Source organism: Alternaria arborescens (genome assembly GCF_004154835.1).
Source record: "Alternaria arborescens strain FERA 675 chromosome Unknown contig_13, whole genome shotgun sequence".
Taxonomy (NCBI): Eukaryota; Fungi; Ascomycota; class Dothideomycetes; order Pleosporales; family Pleosporaceae; genus Alternaria; species Alternaria arborescens.
Window position 1 is genome coordinate 85,659 of NW_021167868.1, and position 10,750 is coordinate 96,408.

General features: G+C 50.5%; 3 protein-coding genes across 3 annotated transcripts; 2 read left to right on the forward strand and 1 right to left on the reverse strand.

Annotated features, from left to right (window-relative positions):
• Positions 1-262: 262 nt before the first annotated feature.
• Positions 263-4,931, reverse strand: AA0111_g6153 (ABC transporter; the record flags this gene model as incomplete). The annotated part of the gene is made up of 6 exons (XM_028652345.1): positions 263-1,761; positions 1,817-2,144; positions 2,193-3,725; positions 3,777-4,046; positions 4,097-4,364; positions 4,414-4,931. The coding sequence occupies 6 exons, from the start codon at positions 4,929-4,931 to the stop codon at positions 263-265; spliced, it is 4,416 nt and encodes a 1,471-aa protein (XP_028506174.1).
• An 814-nt stretch (positions 4,932-5,745) lies between these two features.
• AA0111_g6154 (hypothetical protein) lies at positions 5,746-7,998 on the forward strand (the record flags this gene model as incomplete). The annotated part of the gene is made up of 5 exons (XM_028652346.1): positions 5,746-5,942; positions 6,130-6,435; positions 6,494-7,158; positions 7,219-7,387; positions 7,458-7,998. 5 exons carry the CDS (start codon positions 5,746-5,748, stop codon positions 7,996-7,998), a joined length of 1,878 nt encoding a protein of 625 aa, XP_028506179.1.
• Positions 7,999-8,430: 432 nt separating this feature from the next.
• AA0111_g6155 (hypothetical protein) lies at positions 8,431-9,352 on the forward strand (the record flags this gene model as incomplete). Its single annotated transcript, XM_028652347.1, has 2 exons — positions 8,431-9,118; positions 9,168-9,352. The coding sequence occupies 2 exons, from the start codon at positions 8,431-8,433 to the stop codon at positions 9,350-9,352; spliced, it is 873 nt and encodes a 290-aa protein (XP_028506180.1).
• Between the last annotated feature and the right edge of the window lie 1,398 nt (positions 9,353-10,750).

The window sequence follows — 10,750 nt, forward strand, 5'->3', positions numbered from 1 at the left end:
ATCTAAGGGTAAAAACAAAGAGACCACGGCTTTCGTGATGTCAACGGAAATAGGTGGTTGCTTGTGACATCACGGAACCGTGGTCCCGACCATGCCGGGCGCGCTATTAAGTAACGAAATTACCTTCTCCGAAAGGCGATCGCAGAGAAAGGAGGAATCAATGACTGCACGCCAAACCCCTAGAACACTTTAAATGCAATGATCGCAACATCAACACGTCACGACTCGTAGACGCGTCCTCACGGCAGAGCGCGTCTGCCGCTTACGAGCTCTTCTTCCCCTTCTTTGTCCTCGGAACGCGACAGAGCCAATACAGGAAGATTGCCGCCGCCATGTTGAACGCGATATATACCCATAGTAGACCAAAATCTCTCCAGCGCGTGTCCCAATCCGCGTGGATACGCGTAAGAAACTGGTCCGTGGAGTCCATCTGACAAAACCCGCATTGTCCGGTCGCCTGCGAGTCTCGAAGATAGCCACCAGCCATGTCAATATACTCGGACATGTATTCGCCGCAAGTTTGACCCTGTGGTGGAAAAAAAGTTTGGAACTCAGAGTCAGCGCAATAAGCGGGCGCTTGACCTAGCGTGGTCGACATGAAGCTCGACACCAGGTAGGTAAAAGGATTGACGCGATACATGAAGATCCAGAAACCAGGCAAATCGTTGGGTCCAGCGAGAATACCACAGAAGGCGTATAGCATGATGGTTATTAAAGTGGCAATAGCACCGGCAATCTCCTCGTTAGGCGAGCCGGCAATGAGCAGATGTGCGAGGGTGCTTGCGAAGACGAAGACGGCCACGACAATGAGAAGAGCGTGGAAACCACGAACGTTAACTGCATCTGTAGCTTCTGCGTTGCGGTACAAGCCGGCAGGATAGTACCACACAAGGAAGCAAAAGACAGCCATGAAAGCATTCCAAGCCAACTCGATGAAAATGTTGGAGAGGACGAATGCTTGCCAAGCATAGGTCTTCGACTGTCGCTCCCGCGCTTCGTACAGAGTCCGTTGCGAAATCCACATCGGCATGATCTGGTAGATGAGTTGGATGACCACGAATAAGAAGATGAAGACGCCAAACATCTGGTTCTGCAGGCCCTGCATGGTGTTGTTGCTGTCAAAGAACGAGAATCCGATCAGGATAGAACAACCGATAGTCAAGATAGCCTTTGCGTAGATGTATGACGGCGTCCTCCAGTATTGTTGTGCGCACCGCATGGCTACAGCGCGTAGTTGGTCCTTGAAAGAGGCTGCAAAGGCCTGATGACTGGCGTCGGCTGAGTCCATGACAGCAGAGGGCCGGTTGGCGAGTTCCCTAAGACTAGCTAGTTCAGTTTGGACATTCGCGTACTCCTTGCTGGACTTCCAGACAGCAGGCCAATCAATCTCGGTTCGCGCACCGGGTGCCGCACCGATTGCTGCAAGCATATACTCGGCAGGGTTGGTACCGGCAGGGCATGCTGGCGCTCCGTTGCGAGTGAAGTAATCGAGGAGGGTCTCGGAGTCGCGACCGATCTCACCAAAGTATACAGTCCTTCCACCTTTGGCGAGTAGAAGGAGTCGGTTGAAGCGCTGAAAGAGAAGGGATGAAGGCTGATGAACCGTACAGAGGATCGCCTGGCCGTCTCGGGTGAGCTTCTCCATCAAATCACAGATGGACCATGAAGTCTGACTGTCGAGACCAGAAGTGGGTTCGTCGAGAAAGAGTAGCAACTTGGGACGGGCGGCAAGCTCGACGCCAATGGTGAGGCGCTTACGTTCTGGATCAAGTTAGTGAAGCTCGTGGGTCATGGCCGGAAGCATGGGGATAATTACGCTCAACATTGAGTCCAGATCCGGGAATACCAACGACAGCATCCGCATACTCTTCCATATCCAAAAGATGAATGACATGATCAACATATGCGAGCCGCTCCTCGCGCCCATACTCCGGTGGCTGTCTGAGCAATGCAGAGAACTCCAGAGCCTCTCGTACAGTGGATGTATCCAGATGTATGTCTTGTTGCATGCAGTAGCCGGTCTGTCGTTGGAAAGACTCGTCTCTCTGACGGCCGTCCACAAGCATGTTACCACCAATGACGCCCATGGTCGTTCGACTCGCGAGAACATCGAGGAGTGTAGTCTTACCTGCACCTGATACACCCTGCAGGACTGTTAGCTTGAGTACAAAGAAGCAGTCCGGCTACCATACCATTAGAGCTGTCAGGGTGCCCGGCCTGATGTATCCGTCTACACCATCCAGGATAGTACGGGTTTCTCCCTTGATCTGGACTTCGTATGTAACCTTCTCCCAGTGAAAGATAGACACCTGCTTTTGCATTGTGGGTTCTAGTTCTGTGTTACGGCTGATCTTCTCACCCTCGTGGGCAGTTGCTCCACCGGCTTCCTCGTCAGCACCGTTCTTCTTCGCCGTCTTCTGCATCTTGGAACGTCGGAACACAAGCACTTCGCCCTTAGAGCGCTCGGAAGCAACCAACTCGCTCATGACCAAGTGAGCAAGGAAGAGAATGACTGTAATTGCTATGATGATACCATAGTTGGACCATCGTTCACTGTAGTTATACTTGAAGGCAGTCTCGACGTATGCAGTACCGCTGACGTAGTCTAGACCTGGTTGGGAGCCTTGCACAGCACATGCTCGCTGTTCAGGCGCAACGTTCTCATACGATGGTCCAGAGGGTACGAAGGACGAACAAGCAAATGTTCGATTGTGGAACTCGTTGACCATGACATTTTCGAAGCCGTACGCAACCGGATTGATCCATCGGAACCAGCCCGCCCATCCTTGCATATACTGGACCGGGATAGCAAACCCGGTGTATAGTACGAGCATGATCAGGATGAGAGAGCTAGGAGCGAGCGCTTGGGCGAGGGTTTTCGTCATCGAAGCGAACAGCCGGAAGAACATGCTCATGGAGAGACCTGTGGTAAACCCAACGAGCAGGAAGTAAAAGTACGGACCAGGCTCTCGACGTAAATTGGACATGAAGTACAATGTCGTGTTGACCAAAAGACTATTAGTGATCTTGTACGGCAGGTCCACGATCATCGACGACAGTGCTTCCGCCGAGGGATGATACAAGGCATAGCGGTTGTGTTTCTCAATGATAGTACGCTTCGCGTAGAGATTCATAATCTCCAACATCGATCCGAAAGCATTGAGCAGCACGACCATGAACAAAACTCCGCCACGTTTGAAGAAGGATGCGGTCGACTGAGGTAGGTTGTAGAAGATACTCGATATGATAAGCGCCTCGAAGAAATTGACAATGAGCATAGTTAGAAGAACGCTCGGGTCATTTTTGAGTCTCTGCACATCTCTCCACATGCAGAGACGGATCTGCCTCCAATAGGAAAGAGTATATGGCGACTTCTGTCGTTGCTTCTTGGATTTCTCCATTGTCCTAGAAAGCGCAAAGCGTTCGTGGTGCTCACCCTTGAGAGGATAGGTGTTGTTGTATTCTTCTATCTCTTTCAATAACTGTTGACGTTCGGGACTCTCCTTCCAGCATCGAGCGAAGTCGTCAGAGGTACGGGGCGTGGTGTTCTCGAAGCCCTTCCGGATGCGGCGCTCAGATGCGGATGTCATTGAGGTGAGGAAATCTGGCGTGGTCTGGGAGGCAGGGCATTCGAAGCCAAGACGTTCGAAATATGCGCGCGCTTCGTTCGACGGTCCGAAGTAGATCTGACGGCCTTCGTATAGTACAGTGACCTTGTCGAAAACCTGTAGGAGTTAGCCGAACCATTCTCTAGTCGCATCTTACTGGAAACTAACCTCATATGCGGCTTGTGGGGCTTGATAGATGGCGATTACGCAAGCTGCACCAAAGATGTCACACTGAGTTCTCAGCGTCTTACAGAACTCCACCGCATTGGCTGAGTCTAAACCACGAGTCGAGTTGTCCCACAGTTGGAGAGGTGCAAAGCTGAGAGAGGCCTCAGCAATCGTTACCCGCTTGCGCTCACCTCCGGAGACTCCACGGACATAATCGTTGCCAACACGTGTGTTTAACGTGTGCGAGATACCGTACATGGCCATGACGACCTACTAAAGGTCAGTGATCAGTCCATATGGGCTCGAGTAAGTATACCCACATCTCGTAGATGTTCAGCGTAGCGCTGGCGACTGATGCCACCGGGTATGGTACGAGGTGCTCGAGCTAGAGCAGCGAAGTACAGCGTGTCACCCACACTCAATTGAGGAAAGTGCGCATCAACCTCTGCGGTGTAAATTGCTTCTCCACGGAACACGGAGTTCATATCTTTTGCTGGCACACCTTGGTAGTTTAAATACGAGTCGGGGCTGACTTGGAAACCATGGGTCTCGCCGGCGATAGTCTTCAACAGTGTTGAACATCCCGATCTACTGATTGTTAGATCATATAGCAGTGTTCGACAATATTCGAACATACCCAGGCGGTCCAAGGACACATAATTGCTCCCCTGGAAGGAGCAGTCCATCCAAATCCCGTAATATCTCGATTTTCTGCGTTCCTCTTCCAAATAAAGCAGGCAATTTGAGGATGGTATTCCCCACAGTCGACTGGAAGTCTGTTGGTGAGCCTTTGCCCCAAACATTCAAACCTCTGAATGCGACGCCAGCAACACGGGGGATTGTTTCTTCACTACTGTAACGCAAATCGTAAAATGATCGGGCCCAATCTTTGGCACGAAATTGGTCGCTCTTGGGGTCAAGTTGGTGGTGTACATCGTCGGCAAAGGGTGAGCCAACATTTTGTTGTTCTGATTGTGTTGTAAATTTGCGCACAAGCTCATGAACATCTCTTTCACGCTGCGCTTCTTGTTGGGCTTCGGTCTTGTCGTCAGGTCCTGTAGAGTTGGAGCTAGCGTCTGACTCCAACTTCAAGCGGTCAACGTGGGCTTCTTCTTTGACCGCTTGTGTCTCAGTGAAGCCTAGTCCAGCTGACATGCTCAAATAGAGATGCGCGTTCAAGGAACTTCGACGAAACCGCGACCAGGATGTGGATATATTACTAGAAATACTATTGGTCAAGGATAGCACTAGCAGCGCTGTCAGTCGGGGTTCGTGAGTCTATCGCATGAATGTATGAATGAATGCACTTACAATAGGGAGTTCTTGTGCGGATCGAACAGTGCTGGCCCAGTACAGGCAAGGGAAGATATTAGATAGTGATATCGAAACAGCTCCGAAGTGCTGTCCGTCGACATTCCTTTTATTGAATGAATCATGATGCTGAAGGGTCATATCTTCGCAACTATGTCCAGCACAGGTCAGTCGGCAAACTTGGCGATCCTGGTCCGAGTGTTATGGGTGGTGTTCGTGATTCTCGGCAGTACGTAATTAACCGGACACCGCGCTTCCCCGAATGTCCGCGGGCTCCTTACCCTTTCCTCATCTACGTCTTCCTCTCGATGCGCAATTTTGCAGAACATTTGGTGATTCGCTAGTCAACCAGACCGCTTTCGCGCGCGAACACCTTTCCGGAACCCGAAGGTGCGTCCAAGAAGTCGCTGCAGCCGTAAAATGACGACGAAGCTTGCCGTAGGTACCTATCATCTACACTGATCGGAGAGCGGAGATTGCTAAATGTCCCTTGAAGTGTCTTCGGTGCAAGCGTAAAAAGATCAAATGCGACAAAGCGGAGCCAGTTTGCCACCAATGCATCGCTGCCAAAGAAGAATGTCAGTATGTAGAACGACGACAAAGGCCGCGCCACGCGCAACAAAAAGCTGTCGTGCAGCATCTGAGCCAGCGACTAGAGATGCTCGAGAAGCAAATCAGTGATGCTGCCGATGATCGTTCATCATCTGTATCAGATTTGGCACCGAGACGCGAATCGATAAGAAAGAGCACACCCGTGCCGTCTCCAGAGGCCTCGCTGACCGTGGCTGATGGTCAGGAGTCATGGGTAATGAAACCGATACTGAAGGAGTTCGTGTTCGCTGAGCTAGGCCTTGAGTGAGTTGAACGTACCATAGAATGTTTGCTGCCTGCTCATTCATCTATGATCTGCGTCATATGCAAAGGTGTGCCAAGAAGCATTCAAGGATACTGCTCAGAGGACACAAGCGCTCTTCAAAGTCCTGTCGGATCATAATAGCTAACCTTTGTAGATCTACCGGCTTGCGACTGATACTCGACGCAGCTTCCAAGATAAGGCTACTCCAGTCGCGACACCAACGTCAAATATCGATAATGCAATGTCGGCGCTCAACGAGGCCCTCGAAGACCTTGGAAAATTAAGGGTGCGCACTGGGGCACTGAGTGTGGACTTCAAAATCTCCATAACAGAGGCACGATCATGTATCGACGGATTTGTCACTGTCATGTCCTCAATGCTTGTACCGGACGCATTCACGAACTCCATTTTGGATATCGGCTTACTTCGCGCGTTACCCGAAATAATTGACTCTCCTTTCGTCAATGTGGATCCTAGTATGCGTGTGCTGTAGTGAGTGGCTCCTGCTCAAGCTATATGGGAGTCGAATCTAACTGATATCGACATCAAGTTACAACGCCATGTTTTATGGATTACAGTTGACGGAAGCCCCAGGAGGAGACCGGATTAAGAAGGCATATATGAAGATATTAGAGAGCGTGCCTGCATGGCTCGAATCTCCGAGTGACACAAGCATGGACATTCATACCGCAGCCCTTTCGGCATGGACAGCGATGACTTGCCATGACTACCAGTTAGCATGGAAGTTTCATTGCAAGTCCTGCCAGCATGTCAAATCAAACGGGATAGATCAGCTGGATGTCATACCAGCAAAATCCTTCGAAGAAGAAAGCAGGAAAGATACCGACCGCTATACATACTGGTACATCCTGTCTATTGACACCTTCTTCCGTCTGTTCTATGATAAGCCGACAGTCTTGCAGTACGTGCCAAACAAGGTTCGGCCACCACTACTCTTTCGTTCCGACAACATGCACCCCTCAGCTCTGAACGTCACAATGAGCGCCGTATGGATAAGGTACACACTCCTGACAGTAGAAATGATCAGCTACGTCGATAGTCACCAAACACCGGATCAGGATGAAATAGTCTCCCAGAAAATCGACGAAACTTGCTTACAGATGGAGGCACTTATGGACGAGTGGAAATTACATGAAATGATGAACGCGTCGGATACTTCAGACGACGTTCGTTGTCTTGTCGCAGATCACATTAGTGAGTGGACCCAGTATATTGAATCTGAAGGAGGAGCAGCCATCAGCTGACCTTGCGTAGTGAACATTTACGCGACGATAATCGGGTTGAAAAGATTGGTACGTCATCACCAAGCAAGACCTGGGTCAAAGGACATCGCCCTCCGAGCCGCTCGCCGTGTCCTAAATACCATCCTTGACTTCTACAATACGCCCAGTCTGAATATCAAGTTCACGAGCATAACCGATCAGTAAGCTTCGCCCGTTAATGCCCTATCCGTTCCATGCATTTTCTCAATGCAGCCACTAACCTGGCGTCAGTTTCATAACATTGTATCCTTTCTGTGTCGTATTTACACTATACGAGCACATACTAGCTTGCAGCAAACCCGAGGATTGCGAAAGTGATATAAAAATCCTTGAGAACATCGGAGCTGCTATGGCTCAAAGCGGTATAAAACGTCGAGATTTGGTCCCATTCGAAAGGACGATCAACGCTCTAAACCGCGTTTCACGATCTCTACAAGAAGAGAGGCGAAAAGAATCGATGTTGATTGAGACTAGAGAGCATGTTGCGCAACAAACGGACCTGCTTCCGACCAGTTTCGATACAATTCAGAACCTGATGGCTAGCGAACTTCCAGACATCGATATGTCAAACTTTTCATCGATGCCCGACTACACTCCAAATATGGACGGCGATTTCCAATCTCTGGGATTTTTTAGGGCGATAGAAAACAATTTCGTTGCGCGGAACTGGCAAACCGACTGGTGGGATCTCGGTGGTGATGCGGATATCGGAATGAGCCAGATTCCAGATACTAATCCACCAGATTTTGCCTACCAAGCACCAAATACATGAGCATGGCAGAGGCTCAATGAGAATGTAGAGAGTGAACGAGCGGTGGGATACTATCATGACTCTGAGAGGTGGGTAAAAGCTACCCGCAACCTTGTGAGATTATTGTTTCGATATCCAACTGTACAGATAGCATATACAAAGGCAAGAGTGGGCGAAGTGTGAACTACTCAAGATCAGGCCTACCAAGGTCAGCGCTTCGGCTGTTCGGTACTAGCGCTTATTACCCACTCTGCCTTCTCAATGCGTTATCACATCCGGTACTTTTGCCGGTCAGCACGTACGAACAGATGTGGGGATACATACTGAATTCCAGCAACGTTCAGATATCATGCCACATTTCGCCCTGGCCCACTTACTCACTTATAGTGCTATGGGCTTCCCTGAATTGGTGTCCTTCCTGATTCCATCTTGATCACTCTGTACTCTGCGATCATGCAACCTCCATTTCCATCACCAACGGCCACCTGGCATAACGAATCCTATGATGCTATCAACCCATCGAATGCAGGCCTCAGCCAAGCAGGGAAGACGGTAATCATCACGGGAGCCGGCAGCGGCATAGGTCGTGCCACAGCTCTAGCTTTTGCGAAAGCAGACGCAGCACGCCTGATCCTAATCGGACGCACCGAATCGACCCTCGAAGAGACCAAAAAGCTTCTCGCAGAGAGTAAATCAGAATGTGCAGTCTACCCTGTCTCAGCGACTGATGAGACTGCGATGCATGACATCGCTAAACAGGTCGGCGCCTGGGATGTCCTCGTTCTTGCCGCAGCACACATTTCCTCACCGTCCAAGATCGTCGAGGCTTCTCTGCAAGATTGGTGGGCGGACTATGAGACGAACGTCAAGTCCATCGTCATCGCTTCGCAGGCTTTCGTTCCAAGTGCGAAGCCTGGTGCTGCTTTATATACGCTCGCTGCTGGCGCAGCTGCTCTGCCGCCAGCATACACACCCGGACTATCGGGTTACCTTGTATCAAAGACCGCGCAGACAAAGATCGTCGAGTTCCTTGCCGCTGAGAACCCAGATCTCTTCGCATGCGCCGTACATCCTGGAATGGTGGATACAGGTATCTTCCGGGGCTCTGGCGCGGATCCGTCACAGCTACCCATGGACTCTGGTGAGTGGTAACAAGAAGTAGTAAAGAAGTGTACTGATTTGTCGCACAGTGGATCTAAGCGCGAATTTTCTTGTTTGGCTATCACAGCCAAAGACCAAGTTCCTGAGCGGTAAGATGGTTTGGGCGAACTGGGATGTGGAGGAGTTGGAGGCGCGCCAGGACGAAATCAAGGGGGGTTCGATGATGACGGTTGGGCTTGAGGGATGGCCCTACAGTCTTGCTGCTGCGAAGTAGTCGCTTCATTGATCAGATCCACAGCCGCTTCATATTGAAGCACATCGTTGTAATTGGCATGCATGCAAATGGGATGCAGTGTGGCGTTAACCTGTGTGAATATTGTCTCATGCATGCTCTCCACCAAATCTTGCAAGTGACGGCCCTTCATGGTTGCCTTTTCTTCAATCTCTACACTACATTCGACATCCAATAAGTGGCCAACAAACGCTCTAGAATCGGAGCGGACCGTCCACACCGTCAGTCATGCAAGCCTCAAGTGGCTGTGCATCTCAGCCCGTCGTCCTTCAATCTTCCCCACCTTTCCACTGGGTCAGCTCTTAAGCTTGCCTTGATATTTGCCACCACTGAATGCAGTATTCTGTCCCTTCATGTTCCATACCAGAGCCGTCTTACAAGATTCGTGGGAAATCTCACTCTTACTCAATATGCGTGTGCCTGCAAGGCTGACAGACCCACTTTCGCCCGTCAGACTTAAAAGTGTCGTACTCGGTACGAGCGAAGGACGATCGCGTCTAGAAGGCAGTGTATAGATCTGCAATGCTTGATCGACAGGTCTCAAATAGGGTAATGTAGACGCCGGACGTATAGCTGGGAAGATCAAGGAACAAAGACCTGGTGTATGGTAAGCCGTACTGATTACAACCTAGGATCATCTGTCGAGATGTCACATTGATTGGAGTACACAGGTCCTGCACCAATGCATCAGATACCGATTTCGTACTCCAGTGATGGGTTACAGATCGAGGTCCTTTGTACCTGTGAGGACCAGTACCCATGGTCTCCTTCCCTGGACATCTCGCCTAAAGGCCAGCACATCACCAAGCCTCCGCCTCTCTCTTGGGTCTTGAAGTCAAACTACCCTCTATCTCCACCCATCGTCATAAGCAATGTGCAGCGAATCAATAAGCCAAGACAAGCCAACACCGTTGTCGTGAATGACGGTGAGGCTTCTCAGGACCCTCCTCTTGCAAATCAGGTTATCGGGCAGACAGCCGCTCGACCCCGCCTCTCGCTACACGCACCTATCGATTGCGAACAACGTCAAAAAGCCACCCGCGGCCATTTATGCAAGCCACACGGCTTGATGGTCTATATTCGGCATTGGAATTCTGGTAGCGCGAGGCGAGTAGTTGAGCTATGGAGACATGTATGCAAGGCGTGACGTGACCGGTGAACGAGTGTAGCTGCCTGTGAGCAAAAAAAAAATGGAAACGACGTTCTGGAATGTGAGAAGGCGGAAGTGACGACCTTGGTCAAAGGAAGCCGAGGTCTTGGCGATGAACACCCTAGTCTTCGCCCGTCGACAAGCATGTAAGACGTGATTTTGCTATGCAAGCACCAGGCTGTTTGCCTACAATCGACGAGCATGACCCCAGTTGTTCTAGCTCTTAGCAG